At 37.4% G+C, this 17,592-nt stretch overlaps 1 protein-coding gene across 1 annotated transcript in view; it reads right to left on the bottom strand.

Moving 5' to 3' along the window:
- LOC121316832 (stromal membrane-associated protein 1-like) overlaps window positions 1–17,592 on the bottom strand; it is a 66,567-nt gene that overhangs the window by 1,001 nt on the left and 47,974 nt on the right. The window contains exons 7-9 of the mRNA XM_041252071.1: window positions 13,256–13,377; window positions 3,981–4,149; window positions 3,137–3,384 (exon numbers count right to left, since the gene is read on the bottom strand). Coding sequence (XP_041108005.1) covers window positions 3,137–3,384; window positions 3,981–4,149; window positions 13,256–13,377 — 539 coding nt within the window. The remainder of the gene's footprint in view (window positions 1–3,136; window positions 3,385–3,980; window positions 4,150–13,255; window positions 13,378–17,592) is intronic.

A 17,592-nucleotide genomic window follows, 5' to 3' on the forward strand; every position in this document is an offset into this window, starting at 1 on the left:
GGGGGGGGGGGGGGGGGGGGGGGGAGGGGGGGGGGGGGGGGGGGGGGGGGGGGGGGGGGGGGGGGGGGGGGGGGGGGGGGGGGGGGGGGGGGGGGGGGGGGGGGGGGGGGGGGGGGGGGGGGGGGGGGGGGGGGGGGGGGGGGGGGGGGGGGGGGGGGGGGGGGGGGGGGGGGGGGGGGGGGGGGGGGGGGGGGGGGGGGGGGGGGGGGGGGTGGGGGGGGGGGGGGGGGGGGGGGGGGGGGGGGGGGGGGGGGGGGGGGGGGGGGGGGGGGGGGGGGGGGGGGGGGGGGGGGGGGGGGGGGGGGGGGGGGGGGGGGGGGGGGGGGGGGGGGGGGGGGGGTGGGGGGGGGGGGGGGGGGGGGGGGGGGGGGGGGGGGGGGGGGGGGGGGGGGGGGGGGGGGGGGGGGGGGGGATAACAATACTGAAAAGAATGCTACTACTAATCTTAAATATGAATAATAATAACCATAATTCCATTAGTACCGAGCAAAATTATAATAACAATAAAAAATTAAAAAAACTTTCATATGCCCCTTTCGAAAATTAAACATTAGCGGTTTAGTTCAAGATTGGATATGCCAATTTCGTTTTTGATCTAACTATGAGAAATACTGAATGAGAAACATTTCAATGCAGTATGTTTACTTTAACAAATACAACAGTGCTATTCAAACTATTTATCTCCTTTAGGTTGTCACCAATCTGAAAACGGCAGAAGTTAAAACAGTGAAAAGGTTTATAAAGAAGTCACACCTCGAGAGAGTTCTGAAAGCCAAAATTTCAGTCGATTATGTATTTAGTGCTGTGGTATCTACCTATCTTTATTGATCTGAATCTCTATAGGATTTACAATGTATTGGTCATACTGGCAGGAGCCATGTTTTACAGCTATTGTCTTGGCAGGGAGAGTTAACTGAACCAGTTCTCTAGAGGACAGCCATACAAACTCGTACAGAGTTTGGTTTATTTTATTCAGTTAGTACTAAAAGAAATGTATTACTACAGAATATCTTAGAGTGTCTAGTTTTCTTTTTCTTCTAATAAAAATGTAAAGTAATTAAAGTAAAAGAAAATCCATAATAAGACTGTGCTATAGCTTGGAGTTGGATATGGAGGCTTCATGTGTAGCACAGAAAATCTAGAATAGGGTGTATTTCATAATATTGACGGTTTTATTGTGTTTCTTTTCTTTAGGCATTAACTAGGATTATTAATGCTCAATGATACTGGGTTTCCCTTGGCTTTAAGTCTACTCTGAAAAGAAAACTAATATTCCGCTTTCCTTTAAGACTAAACTTGTACCACTCATTGAACATTGGTAATTTACTTAATTAAAAACACAAGGATTCCTTCTTATTCATTTTTTAAAATTAATTTTACTTTTATACTTTTTTTTTTTTTTTTTTTTTTTTTAACTAGACTGCAATTTTCCAGCACCTCAGCGGTTGCAACATTTCTAACTTTACCTTAATTTATTTGAAATGTTTGTCTAATTAAATGAGCTTGTTATATCCTGTCCCCTCCCCCCTTTTTTTGGGCTCTCCATTTAGTATGTAGAAAGTGGAGGTTATTTAAGCACATGGCACAGTTTCTGCCCCAGAATAAAAAATGTATATTGGGAAGTTTCCTAACCATTCAATAAACCTTTCCTCTACCTATCGAAAACTATATTTTACAGGTTCATGTAAGCCAACAAGCAGACATTCATTTCTTGTATGCCAACTTAATATAAAACTAAATATCATAGGAATTATTTTAACACTTATGTTAATACTGACTATTCTCATTCATAACTCTAAAACAGTCAATAGCAGCATAGACAGAGAAGGACTTTAATTCAAAACTTTTGTCCAATAATTGTTTCTTTCACTATGGTATGTGACTTATCATCAACATGTACAAATCAATTTGTGGAAACTGAAAAATTAAAATATCTTGTTGAATTTTTAATTAAAGCACTTTGTTCAATTACTGGGAGTAAAAATTAAATGAATTTAAAACAGTTTTCTGCACAACCCTATTACATATATAAACACCTCAGAATTTAATAATTTTAATAATACTAAAATTTTACCAGCTCTACTGCAATTTTGTATCTTGTGTTGCAGGTTTATCTCTGGTGACAGATTTCAAATTACCTTAGTTACCCACCTCTGAGCACATACTAATTATTACAAAGCTCTATTAGAGCATAACAAACAATACCACAATCTTTAGGGAAAAAATAAAACAATGCTAATTAGATTTTTTCCTGCAATATGTTAATTAAGAATCCTATGTTATATTGTTTGTGCATATATCAGAGGATGCATCAATGTGCTGCCAGTGGAAGCAAATATTAACTTAGAAATTCTTGATTATAACATCGTGACAATGACAAATGTAGTGCTTCAGGCATTTAACTTTACAGTGTTCATGTGTGCAAGCGGTGCAAAGAGGCCTTTAATTACCCATATCTGAAGTGCATTCAATTGATTTATTATATCTAATTAACATCACGAGGGATGAGAACATTTTGTTAAACACCCAGGAACAACATTAAAAAAAAAAGAAATGATTACAAAAAAAGGGGGTGGGCCCTTTATATCTTTGGCTTTCAAGCATACTACCAAAAAAAATAAAATAAAAAATCAGTGGTATAATAAAGTTCTATTTGAACTTTTCATATTTGAGGGACGAGGAGGGGGGGGGTTGTTGCTGGATCATACTGCACCTCAAACCTTTGATTATATGGGGAAGCATGCCTGCTTACTTTATTTTTTACCTAGAAATTAATATTAATTTATTGGTAAATGTGATTAATACACATGGTCGTGTGAAAGTGTTCAAATATTGTTATTTGCTAGTTATTGAATTTCGAAATACGAAACAATATAAAAATAGCAAATCAATGCAGCAACCTTAAAGATATGCCAAGATGCCCACAAAAGATGGCTTCTGTGGACTCTTTGGTTAACAAATGGAAACATTTTCAAATATAAATAAACAAACAAACAAACAAATAAATAAATAAATATCAGGATTTCAGTGGAAATAGTTTAACTCAATGGAAGTTGGAAAGATATTCTGGATTTTGAACATACTGTAAATTAATGATACACAGATTTCTGTAAATGGATAAAAAATTGCCTCACACCTGACTCGGGTTCCACTGTCCCTGCTGATTTGCCTGCATGCCATACACGTTTTGAGGATTGGTCACATTTCCAGGCATTCCGCCCTGTGGTCCCATGACATTCTGGGGCTGTCCCATAGCTCCAGTTTGTGCGTTGCCCATATATCCGTTAGGCATCGCCATGCCAACCATCATCCCTGCATTCTGTCCCATCACAGGTCCCATCATACCAGTGGAAGCAGGCACAGGGGCTCCCATATTGGAGAAACCTTGAAAAGTTGCAGGAGGTTGGGAAGGAAATGGAATCTGAGCTGGTCCCATGAACATGCCAGCTGCCATGAAAATAAGAACACACATCAGCCTTGGGAATGTGCATTCTTCAACTGCATTATTAATACCATAGAGCTTTAAAAGCAGCAAAAAATGGGTTGTGATTCTTGAAATATGAAACTATGCACAATATTTTTATTCTTATTACTCACCTTCTAAAATGTCAGTTTTAAAAACACTATTAGGTAAAAGCATTGCAACAGGTTAAAAAGTTTTTTTTTTTTGCTGTTGTTAAAAACAGGGAAAGCAGACAGTGTCTCATAAATCAAGAATCACTAGCTTTTCCTCTATAATTTTGCCAATTACAGGTTTACTTTCTACTATATGCAAGCAACATCAAACTGACCAACATGTACCGTATTTCTAATTTTCAGATGTAGTACGTACAGTTCCACAATATAATCAGTAGTCTTAAGACACAGTTCAAACAGTTATGGGTAATTACAATGTTCAAAATTCCAATTCTAATTGGCCTATTTAGTGGCTTGTAATTTGTATCGAAGGGATTCAAGATAATATTTAAAGGTTGCAATACCAGGAGCTGTCTGCTGCTGCATACTCCCAGTGCTGTAAAGTGATAATATAGAGTCCTTAGAGAGGGGCTTCTTTGCTGACTCCTCTGATTTGGCGGGTGCCTTAGTAAACAGATCCAGATCCCCTGACACTGCAGCAGAGGTGGTAGCTGCTGGTTTACTGGAAGTGGCCTGTAAAACAAGGGTCAGATCTGTAAATACACAAAGCTCCAGAAAGCAATTAACTTGTACTGAATACATACATATACATATACATACATATATATATATATATATATATATAAATAAAGATAAACAGTTTATAACCAAATGAGAGTCAAGCTGAGCATCAAATAACACAGGGCAGTAAAGTTGTAGAATTTGCTTAAAAGTGGGTTAAGAAGCCGTGCTATATTTTGTTTAAGAAAGCAGCATGGCTTTGATGTTATTTAATGTTAAAAGATCAGCAGCTATCTGAAGTGAGATTATGAATGGATTAAGAATTAATCACTCTGATTATGAATGCAAACTGCCTTACACTTTAAATGACAGAATCCATAAACCCCATAAGAAGAGAGAGCAATGAGATCCTTCAGAAAAATCCTTAAAGAATCCGTGGTAAGCAGCTACAGCTGCTGGCTGCGAGACGACAACATTAAACCAAGGAAGGAGAATATCGTACATAAATAAACATCCACAAACACTGATCAGCAAATGCAAGTTTCTTCTCCACAACAACTCCTCCTCTTATAAACAGACCACATATCTGTCATGGCACTAAAGGAGATTGATGATGGGATAAACCTGAGCTTATAAAATGTCATTTTGCCACTACCCATTCTAAGTTACAACCTGACAGTAGCACAAACTTTGGAGAGTGTAGGTGGGACTAAAAAGCTAATAAAACTAATACATGAATAAATGAAAACAGAAATTCTTCTTCGGGCAATTACTACATTAACATCTCATCATGTTTTTATTAGCTAGTGTGTCTAGATGATTGAAAATATACTTTAACACTACGTACCAAACATTGCAAGCTCAGACACTTAAAATGCAGCGAACACATTTTCAGTAATCTCTTACTGTTCTATATATATATATATATATAAGCTCAAAGAGCGAGCTGCCCAATGTTTTGATGTGTTGTACATATCTTTCTCAAGGGAGCATGTGTTTGAATCAAAACATTGGAGATATTTATAGGTTTTTGACAGCATGACAACTACTTGTTATTGTTTATATTCAAATCCATTACACTATGTAACACAATTTTTGTTCTTGGGTAGTAAGTGTTATTTCCTAATTGCTTATGCCTCAAAAGTATAGAACATGGCTATTATTCCCCACAAACTTTGCTTTTGTGACCAGGACAGTGATATTTCAAAATATCACTATTTCCAGTGGGAAAATGGGCAATGTGTGTCTTTTCGTTCACATAAAGTCTGAAAAAAACAACATATGAATCCAAATTAACATGTATTTATACTAAAGTAATACAAAAATGACTACAAAAGATTTAGAAGTGAGTAGTTTTAGAGATTTATGATTATACTGTAAATACAGTATAATTGTAAATCTCGAAAAACTCACTCAAAATGACATTTTCCCACTGGAAATAGTGATATTTTGAAATATCACTGTCCTGGTCACAAAAGCAAAGTTTGTGGGGAATAATAGCCATGTTCTATACTTTTGAGGCATAAGCAATTAGGAAATAACACTTACTACCCAGGAACAAAAAAAAAAAAAAATTGTTACACAGTGTTATTTATTCTTACATGATGTAATGGTGCTCTATATATTGTGACATCATTTTTACTTCTACCTTTAAATCTGTATTAATTCTAATTAACATTATTTTATATAAACTTATATTTATATTATCATGCAATGCTGGCTCTGAGGATCAGCCTTGATTTGACCTCCCCAGCACATCAGCATGCACAACTTCTGAATGAATTTTGTTTATTTATTTATTAAAAATTCATATATTTATTGGAGTTAATTTATGTCATGTACTTGACTGGTAAAGTGCTGTACTGTTGGTTCATTCATTTTTTCTTCTAATTAATGAAAGGTGGTTCTGAATTATTTTATATAAAAGTTGTTCCATTCTCTCCAACATATTGTATTTCAACACATTTTTCACTATTCCATAAAGATTGCTATTTTTACAGTAGGTATTAGTTGTTATATGTTTAATTATATTTTTACTTTTGTCCATGTATTTACACACTTTACATGTACTAGTGCAAGTATTTGTAGAACCTATTCTGTCAATTATTCTTTTATGTTTACTGTGAACTAAAACATCCCCTAAATTACCTTCTCTTTTGAATGCTACAATTGGGGCCTTAAGAAAAAAAAATACTGTTTTAAATTGTTCTGAATTATGTAGAATCTGCAACTGTTTCCAAGCTACCTTAGAAATACTGGGCAAAACTTTACAGTAAGTCATTACTAATGGGACTCATGACCTGTTTATCTTTATTTTTATAATCTAGTAGATCACCTCTTTAATTTATCCACTTTTCTTAACTCCATCTCTAATTCTTTGTTGTATCCTCTTTTTTTTAAGATTTGTTTTTAATACATTTCTTTGTTTTACATAGTCGCTTTCTTTTGAGCAAATTCTTCATATTCTTATTCCTAGTTCCTTTGGGATTGCCCTTTTAGTGTGTCTTGGATGTGCAGAGGACATGTGTAAATACTGGTGCATGTCAGTAGGTTTACAGAAGAGGTCAGTCTCAATTGAACCTTCAAGTTTTGCTATGATATCTAAAGATTCTATCTTTTCTCATCCATCAAAGGTCCACTTTAATATTCTGTGTATTTAATTTGCCATTTTATGAAACAGGAAGAGATTTTTCTCCATGTGTCCAAACCCCCAAAATATCATCTATAAACCGAACATATTCTAAAGGTTCTCTTTCCGATTTTCTAAGTAATTGTTCTTCCCATTTCCCCATGTATGTACTGGCAAAATGCATTCCTAATTTAGATCATATTGCTGTACCACTGCTTTGTAAAATAACTTTTCTAAAACTATGTTGATCATGTTCAGCACTTTTGCTGTTGGTATGGATTTATCTAGTCCATTATCTCGTGCTTTTTGACAAGCTTTTAAAATTTCTTTACGAGGGACACTTGGATAGAAGGATTTTACATCCATGCAAAATAAAATTGCATTCTCTGGAAGGTTGTGCTTTTGGGAGTCAAGTCTTTTAAAAAAAACTGTGTTGTATCCTTAACACAGCTTGTAATTTCTCAATGTGTGACCTATGTTTTTCTGCTATTTCAACTATTGTGTGTGTTGGATTATCAATCGTGCCGACTATCATTCGCATAGGGTTATTTTCTTTTTTTAGGATTTCCTCTTGCTAGACCTGTTCTGCATTATGCTGCACCTCTTTTACATATTTATTGATCTTATTGCTTTTAACTTACATATGTATATGTATTATTTAATTCACATTCTACAAAAAAACTGTTTAGAAGCATTTCAAGATAAACTTTCCCTGGCAAAAAAATGTAACGATATTCACTCACACACACACACACCCAAGTAGCTTTCGAGTTAAGATGAATTAAAGCAATAGATTTTAAAAACAATGGGTTGTAGGGAACTATGCAAATAAAGCATTACAACAGCCAATCAAATCACGTGAAAGTTGCCTAACAGCTTCTACATTCACAGCGTTTTAAAAATCAAAATACCAAAAATACTGTATTTTGACTTTTAAAATGCTGAAAAATGTAGAAGCCGTTAGGCAACTTTTACGTGATTTGACTGGCTCTTGTAATGCTTTATTTGCATATATCCTTACAACCCATATATACACACAGTGCCTTACAAAGTATTCAGAGCCCTGACCAATTCTCTCATTCTCCCATTCTTCTTGGCAGATTTGCTCCAGGTTGTTCATGTTGGTTGGACGATGCTTGTGGGCCGCAATTTCCAAAATGGGATTGAGATCAGGACTTTGACTGCGCCACTGCAGGACATTCACCTTTTTGTTCTTGAGCCACTCCAGTGTTGCTTTGGCCTTTGCTTGGGATCACTGTCCTGCTGAAAGGTGAATTTCCTCCCAAGCTTCAGTTTTTTAGCGGACTCAAGCAGATTCTCTTGCAGTATTTTCCTGTATTTTGCTCCATACATTCTTCCTTCAATTGTAACAAGATGCCCAGTCCCTGCTGATGAGAAGCATCCCCACAGCATGATGCTGCCACCACCATACTTCACTGTAGGGATGGTGTGTCCTGAGGCATGGGCAGTGTTAGGTTTGCGCCACACATTGCGCTTTGAGTTTTGGCCAAAAAGCTCTACCTTGGTCTCATCTGACCACAAAACCTTTTCCCACATCGCAGCTGGGTCACTCTCATGCTTTCTGGAAAACTCCAGATGCGCTTTCAGATGGTACTTTTTGAGTAACGGCTTCTTTCTTGCCACCCTCCCATACAGGCCAGTGTTATGCAGAGTTCTTGATATGGTTGACTGGTGCACCATTACTCCACTCCCAGCCACTGAACTCAGTAGCTCCTTCAAAGTGATTGTTAGCCTCTCTGTGGCTTCTCTCACAAGTCTCCTTGTTTGAGCGCTGAGTTTTGAGGGACGGCCTTTTCTTGGCAGTGCCTGGGTGGTGTGATGCAGCTTCCACTTCCTGATTATTGATCCAACTGTGCTCACTGGGATATCCAAACACTTGGATATTATTTTGTACCCTTTCCCTAATCTATGCATTTGTATTACTTTCTCTAACTTCTGTAGATGCTCTTTGGTCTTCATTTTCCTTCAGATTCACAGCCTTACCAATGATCCTTCAACAGTGGGGTTTTTATCCAGAAAATGTGACAGCAACTTTAATGGTTCACAGGTGGAGGCCAATGGTAAGGTAACTGCGTCCTCGTTAGGGCAATTTCTTTCATCGGTGCAAACTGGGAGCTTCCACATCACAGGGGGTGAACACTTATGCAAGCAAGATATTTCAGTTTTTTATTTTTTTTCTTAAAAATATTTCCCAACATAAAAACAGTGTCACCTTACAATAATTGATTCCGAGTTTCAGTGTTTAAAAATAAAATATCAAAACGGAACGAAATTTCAATGTACCATTTGTAATTCAGTAATATGAAAGAATTGGTCAGAGGTCTGAATACTTTTGCAAGGCACTGTGTGTGTGTGTGTGTAATATATATATATCACACACACACACTGAACAAAAATCTAAACGCAACATGCAACAATTTCAAAGATTTTACTGATCATATAAGGAAATCAGTCAATTGAAATAAATTCATTAGGCTCTAATCTATGGATTTCACATGACTGGGAATACAGATATGCATCTGTTGGTCACAGATACTTTTAAAAAAAAAAAAAAAAAAAAAAAAAAGGGGCGTGGATCAGAAAACTAGTCAGTATCTGGTGTGACCACCATTTGCCTCCTGCAGCGCGACACATCTCCTTCACACAGAGTTGATCAAGCTGTAGAATGTTGTCCCAATGGCTGTGCGAAGTTGCTGGATATTGGCGGGAACTGGAACACGCTGTCTTACACGTCGATGCAGAGCATCCCAAACATGCTCAATGAGCGATGTGTCTGGTGAGTATGCAGGCCATGGAAGAACTGGCACATTTTCAGCTTCCAGGAATTGTGTACTGATCCTTGCGACATGTGGCCGTGCATTATCATGCCGAAACATGAGGTGATGGCAGCGGATGAACGGCACGACAATGGACCTCGGGTTCTCCTCACGGTATCTCTGTGCATTCAAAATGCCATCGATAAAATGCAATTGTGTTCACTGTCCATAGCTTATGCCTGCCCATACCATAACCCCACCACCACCATGGGGCACTCTGTTCACAACGTTGTGGACATCAGCAAACCGCTCGCCCACACAATGCCATACATGCTGTCTGCCAACTGCCCGGTACAGTTGAAACCGGGATTCATCCATGAAGAGCACACTTCTCCAGTGTGCCAGTGGCCATCGAAGGTGAGCATTTGCCCACTGAAGTCGGTTACGATACCGAACTGCAGTCAGGTTAAGACCCTGGTGAGGACGACGAGCACGCAGATGAGCTTCCCTGAGATGGTTTCTGACAGTTTGTGCAGAAATTCTTCAGTTGTGCAAACCCACAGTTTCATCAGCTGTCCAGGTGGCTGGTCTCAGATGTTCCCGCAGGTGAAGAAGCCGGATGTGGAGGTCCTGGGCTGGCGTGGTTAAAAGTGATCTGTGGTTGTGAGGCCGGTTGGACATACTGCCAAATTCTCTAAAACGACGTTGAAGGCAGCTTATGGTAGAGAAATGAACATTCAATTCTCTGGCAACAGCTCTGGTGGACACTCCTGCAGTCAGCATGCCAATTGCACGCTCCCTCAAAATCTGTGACATGTTTTAGAGTGGCCTTTTATTGTCCCCAGCACAAGGTGCACCTGTGTAATGATCATGCTGTTTAATCAGCTTCTTGATATGCCACACCTGTCAGGTGGATGGATTATCTTGGCCAAAGAGAGAAATGCTCACTAACAGGGATGTAAACAAATTTGTGCACAAAATTTGAGAGAAATTAGCGCTTTGTGAGTATGGAAAATTTCTGGGATCTTATTTCAGCTCATGAAACATTGGACCATCACTTTAGATGTTGCGTTTATTTTTGTGTGTGTGTGTGTGTGTGTGTGTGTGTGTATATATATATATATATATATATATATATATATATATATATATATATATATATATATATATATATATATATATATAAAATATATATATAAACATATATCCTATATATATACAAATATATACAAAGTAAAACAATGGACAACACAACACCCTTTGACATATGTGTACAAACAAACTAAAAGTTGTAGATTGGAAAGGTATTAAAACTCTATATTGTATGTATTAAAATAATTATATATGGCAGGCATTTTGTTTCTAGCCCTTTTCGTTTTGGAATGCATTTCAAATGTATTTGTAAATGTATTTTGTCTTTATATATGACACTGTCTAATTTATATACTCTATATGTACCTGTTTATTTTAGATTTGAGTACATTTACTCAAAATAACTCAATCTATAAAGGAAGCAATAATGAAAAAAAAAACTTGAATGTTTTTTATTTGGTAATGCAAGCCAATCTCAAAAAGGCACTATTATATGAAAAGAAGCATTTTACAATCTACAAAGCAGAAACACTTTCCTGGCACATATTTCACCAAAGCATTCATTTAAGTGGAAAATGTTTTTGTTAGATGCTGGCATAATTCCCAGATCGGTTACACAGCAGCAGAGTGATCCCACAGGAACACTGAAACATACAAGGCCTGGTGGTCTCACTATATTTCACAGATCAAAGACAAATTGCTCTTCATGCTCAAACTCGCATGTGTCCCAGATGATTTCCTTGCAAAGCCACAACATATAAGCGTTATCAATGTTGTACTGTCTTTTGCACTTGTATCCACATGAACAAACTCATGTGGAAGCTGCTGGTTTCTCCTGATATTCCACTGAGCAGAATACCGTACCCAATTATAATTACTTTAGGGTTTTGAATTTTTAATGTCAGAAAGGTTGCAGATCACTGTGCAAGATGCAATTTAGAACACATTAGAAATCCAAAATGAACATTAATTAACCTTATCCCAGACTGCATTCCATACCGAAGTGTGCCAATATGCAAACATCACTCAATTAGCATACTTTAATCTTTCAGCGACCTTACAAAGCCATTTCTCCCATAACTAGAAAGGGTTTTCGTACACTGAGGAAATTGAAAATTGAGTCAGTTATTTTCCACTGGTCATGTTTAAAATGAAAAGCTAATGTAACATTATCTACACCCCTGGTGTTATATAATGAACATAACCTAAAGAAAATCCAGCTTTAGAAAAGCCTGTTTGGTTAGACTGTGCAATAAAGTGGTCATAACGAGTTGGAAATATTTATGCAAAATCCACCAGCTATATTCTAACAATTAAATATAAAATCACACAGGGGTGTGCAATTCATATCGCCCGACACCCAGGACAGCAAGATTTGTGTAGGGGACAACAAGTTTAGCCATTACACTTCGCTGGTTGAACTAATAGTTGTTATTTATTTTTCCTATGTTCGTTCTGTTGCTAGAAAAGACACCAGGTATATTTCTAGAGAGCCAGGCAAGTTTCTGAAAACTGAACTGAAAAAGTGAATTAAAAAATCACTTGTGACTGGCTGGCTGTGACAAAAGCTGACAAGCTGGCAAGGCACAGACTAATCTATTAAACTTAAGGTATTATTATTATTATTATTATTATTATTATTATTATTAATTTTTTGCAAAATGAGCAAATAAATGAGACTGCTTTCTTAATACATGAATCTGACATTTAAATGCAGCAATCTAGTAAAGTTACAAAAAAAAAACCCCAAAAAAACCAACATCAGTCACTAAGGTATCAGCGGATTTTTTTTTTTTTTTTACTAAATTCAAAAAAAAAAAGCGATATAAGTTATTTATTAGACATGCACAATCCATCAAATTGTGAAACTATTAAAACATGAAGATTGACAAGTATGTTTATAATGATAGAAATTAAATGTTTATATATGAGATTATCTGTACAATATTCTATTAATTTAGAATAAAATATAGACTGTAAATCTCATGGCAATGTGTTTATGTATTTATTTTTTCAGTGAGAGTAGTGCAGGGAAAGAATGTTGCTCTCCCCCCACCTAAAAAAAAACAAAGCAAGCCATCAGGGTATGAAACCAGGATCACTGTGCTGCAGCGGTGTTCCAGTTAGCCATCATCGGGCAAGATGGTAGATGTGGAGAAATAGCTGTTTAAAAAAAAAAAACTACTAAGTATATAATAGAAATTAATTAATTAATTAAAAAGAAAAACACCTTTTGTCTTTGCAGAATTTGATGGCGCCTACTGTAAATATGGCATGCATTTTGGTAGAAACACAGTACAAAATGCAGAGAAACTTGACAGGTTATACACATATGCTTTACAAATTTGCACAAAGCAGCAGTAACAGTTGGCAATGATTTGGCAAATGTGTTCCATTCTGCACCGAAAGGAACATTTCCTTAAAGTGCATATCTAACAGTACAGTCAACCAGTCAGGTTACAGGTTAGATCCACCCCTGTCACATCACTAATTGAGTGATTGTGTGTGTTTTGTGCAACGGGGAGGGGGCAAGTAGATTTTTAAGGACAAGTAGATTTTAATGTTTTTATTTTTTTTAGCATTTTCTCCCTTGCCGGATGAGCAATGTTCTTGAGCCTACCTGAGGAAATGGTGTGGTAGAAGATGGAAGTGGGTTTGAAATCATAGGACCGAAGATATCCAGATCATCACTCAAAGGTGCATTAGTTGTGGTGCTTCTTCCATTAGCAACAGCTGGAGCATCTTGGAAGAAAAAGTGAAAAGAAAATCATATTTTACAATGAATTACAAAACTTTATCCCAGAATCAGGTACGCCCAAAACATTTACTTTTTGCATTTAAAATTAAAACAAATTTCTCTGATACAAAGCCAGCAGACAGGTCAAAGCTAAACTTGTGTCAAACAAGCGTTTTATGATGCTCTGTCTATTAACTAAAGTGGTGTGTGTTTAAGACATTAAAATAAAGTGCAATTAGCCTATTATTAACTTGGCCCACCTGTTTCTAGTTTTGCTTGACAGGTTCGAAACACAATGCTGAACTCTTAATTCTGCAAATGCAAGTGGTAAGGAGATTATAATCATAGGTTTCACTTTTTAAATAAATTTAGTAGGTCACCATTTAATTTTTACCCCATTTTTCTCTCAATTTGAAATGTCCAATTGTATTTAGGCTCAGCCCACCACTACCACCCTTGTGTTGACTCGGGAGTGGCGAAGAACACATGCTGTCCTCCATACCGTATGCCTTCAGCTGACTGCTTCTTTTCACTCTGCAGGCCCACCATGCAGCTAGCCCAGAGCTACAGCATTGGAGAGCAACGCAGTTCTGGGCAGCTTACAGGCAAGCCCACAGTCGCCTGGCCAGTCTACTGGGGTTGCTGTCGGGTGGTACTCAGCCAATTGTGCGCCGCTCCCTGGAAACTCCCATCCACGGGTCGGCAATGGAATAGCCTGGACTCGAACTGCCGATCTCCAGACTATAGGGCGCATCCTGCACTCCACGTGGAGCACCTTTACCAGATCCGCCACGTGGGAGCCCCCAAAATCATAGCTTTCTAATACTGAGAAGCATCCTCTATAAGGATGATTAGAATGAGTCATTAGTCATATTGGGCTCCAAAGGTTCAACTGTTGGCTTTACTGTAGCACTGTTAATTCTGCAGTGTAGTCATCTATAGGACTACAATAGGTTTAACATACAGTAGTCATTATAAAGCTCACTAATTTCATTTTGGGAACCAATAGTTTGGCAGGTCCTTGTCAAAAACTATAAATGGGAACAGTATCTACTAATGTGTATGTAAAATTAATAATCAAATAAACCTGAATCTGCCTCTATGGAATATCATACAACTGAACAACTGTTTGTATGCCATTAAATTATAATACACCAGGTATCACAGGGGGAAAAAAAGCAATTAAGTATTACAAGTTACATTAGTTATGCTGCCACCAAGTTTTTCTCATCTGCACATGAAGACCAGTCTAGACTTGCTCTCTTTACACATCACTGCTTTTAAAAATATTCTGCAACTGTAACACTTTTGTGTAATAGAAGCTGATATGGAGGAAAATTTAAAGATTCAATTCACTGATTTGAAATGGAGAGTGAATAACATTACAGGACGGTACATACAGGGACCTTATTACAACTCTACATACATCATACATAGATTAAAAGAGGATGGCACGGGTAGAAAATCCGGAACCGGGTACCTGCTGTGAAAAACTCTGATCTTTTTCGGATATTGATTAGAATTTAAATAAAAATTTAAAATAAAATGCTGTGTGATTCTTTATGACATTTATTGGCCATACTCTGCTTTTGTTTTAAAACATTGCATCCAGCAATGGGGCATCGTGTGGATTTTCTTTACCAAAGCAGGAGAAAACGGAATTTACAAACTCTGCCAAGGAAATATTTCATTCAAAAGGAGGAAGCACTAGCACACTTACTAAATGTGCTCCACAAATATTTCTGATTTAACCCAAAACAAAACAGTTAAACATTTCGTCAGTGTGTGAGTAATGTTTTTCTCAAAAGGATTTCATTTTGTACTTTGCACATTAAGCATTTTGGAGTGTGTATGCTTTTTTTTTGTTAATCTACTTCATTAAAATAAAATAAAAAAATGATTGGCTATTTTCAAGTTTCAATCCTCAACTTTCTCAGAAAAAACTGAGGTATACACAAATACTGTACCCAATCTGACACAGGAAGGGAAGGGATATACTCGCCACTTCCAACATTCAAATTATGAAAGGTATCTGTGGCTTACCGGTAGCTGTCACTTAAAAAAAAAAGTGTACTGCTGGAACTGTATTTTGTTCAGTACAGAAAATGTGGCTACAGCAATCTAGAATGTCTAATGAAGTCAGCACAAAAAACATGAGCATTCCTAAATTCACTTGCGAGCCAGTGTAACACTCAAAACTTTTGGACAAACCTGGATTAATGTTCGACCAGATGAGTAGAAACGTAGGGATACAATACATCACAATGAGCAAGTAAGAAAAAATCGTGAGGTTCTTAAATGCTTGATTGATTCTGTTGTTTACCTTGGCAAGAGAGAACTGGCATTCATAGGGCACAATGAAGACACCAATTCCTCAAATAGAGGTAATTATGTGGAGTTACTTTCTCTGATTTCTGACTACAACAGCATGTTAAGTAATCACTTGTCAATAGCCACAGTATTCTCTGGTACCTCTAACAAGATTCAGAACAACTTAATCTCTTCAGTGCCTCAGGTTCTGCTAAATGCAGAAGCACAGGAAGCCAAGAATGCAGCTGTACATGGTACATGAAACAATCGACGATGGAAACTCAGCTCAGCTGTCTTGTGTTTTCAAGTATGTGACTGACAGCGGCCCGAAAGAACGGTTGTTCTGTGAAAATGTGTTACATTTACTAAAATATAAATAAAAATGCTTTTAAAAAGCCAAATTCCCCCATTGGGCTTTTATTTATTTATTTTTAGTATTACTATGAAGGACAGCCACTACAACATTGTTACCTTTATTAAAAATATGGAATAATCAACTAATGCCCATAAATTAACTGTTCAAAAATTTAAATCAAGTGACAGCCCTTGGAAAAATACATCCCTCATATTCCCAGGTCAATCAAGTACTGCAAAGCATTGGCACAGTGGCTACCAGATCTTTTTTTAATTACTCAAACTTTTTTTTACTTTCACCAATAAATGTATATTAGGAGCTAATGGTAACTTAATGTACTGTAATTAAACTTACAAATATACACAAACCTAGACTCAAATCTGATTTTTACTTTAGTTTTATTCTTTTACACGCAGCGGTCCAGGTAAGCTGCATACCTGCCGTTTTTACAAATACGCATCGCAATTTTAATGCACAGCTTGCCTGCCTCCCCTCCCGTTCCACTAACAACTACATCTCCTAAAATTAGAGGGTAAAAAGTTACTGTTTTCCTTTGCATACGAGGTGCCTGAACTGAAAAACAACTGCGTGTAAGTAGAAGATTTTTAGTGTTTGGTTATTATATAGGCTACAGGACATACCCACAGCATTGTCCACCGCTGGTTAAAGCTATGATACAGCACACGTCCCCTAGAAGAAACAGCAAATACTTTGGACTATAGTATAATTCACTGTGTTACTGGTACAGTAAGATTTTATTAAGAATTGGGATTGCAGCTCACCAACCCACAAGCATATACTCTATTTAAGTGTATAAAATTGGTGAAAAACCTTTTTACCATATGTGACATAGTATATATATATATATATATATATATATATATATATATATATATATATATATATATATATATACACACACACACACACACACACGCTCAAATTTGTTGCTACCCCTCCACAAAAAACAAAGAATGCACAATTTTCTCTGAAATGACTTGAAACTGACAAAAGCAATTGGCATCCACCAGTGTTTATTCCATATTTAATAGAAGTCAAACTTTGCTTTTGATTTTTTATTCAACATAATATTGTAAATAATAAAACAAATTAAAATGGCATGGACAAAAATGATGGGACCGCTAACCTAATATTTTGTTGCACAAACTTTAGAGGCAAGCACTGCAATCAAATGTTTTATGTAGCTCTCAATAAGACTTCTGCACCTGTTAACAGGTAGTTTGGCCCACTCTTCCTGAGCAAACTGCTCCAGCTGTCTCAGGTTTGATGGGTGACTTCTCCAGACTGCATGTTTCAGCTCTTTCCATAGATGTTCGACAGGATTCAGATCAGACCCGCAGATTCTCAATGGGATTGAGATCAGGACTTTGACTGGGCCACTGTAGGACATTCACCTTTTTGTTCTTGAGCCACTCCAATGTTGCTTTGGCCTTGTCCCTGGGATCATTGTCCTGCTGAAAGGTGAATTTCCTCCAGTGGCCCAGTCAAAGTTCTGATCTCAATCCCATTGAGAATCTGTGGCACTATTTGAAAA

Source organism: Polyodon spathula, chromosome 6, assembly GCF_017654505.1.
Source record: "Polyodon spathula isolate WHYD16114869_AA chromosome 6, ASM1765450v1, whole genome shotgun sequence".
Taxonomy (NCBI): domain Eukaryota; kingdom Metazoa; phylum Chordata; class Actinopteri; order Acipenseriformes; family Polyodontidae; genus Polyodon; species Polyodon spathula.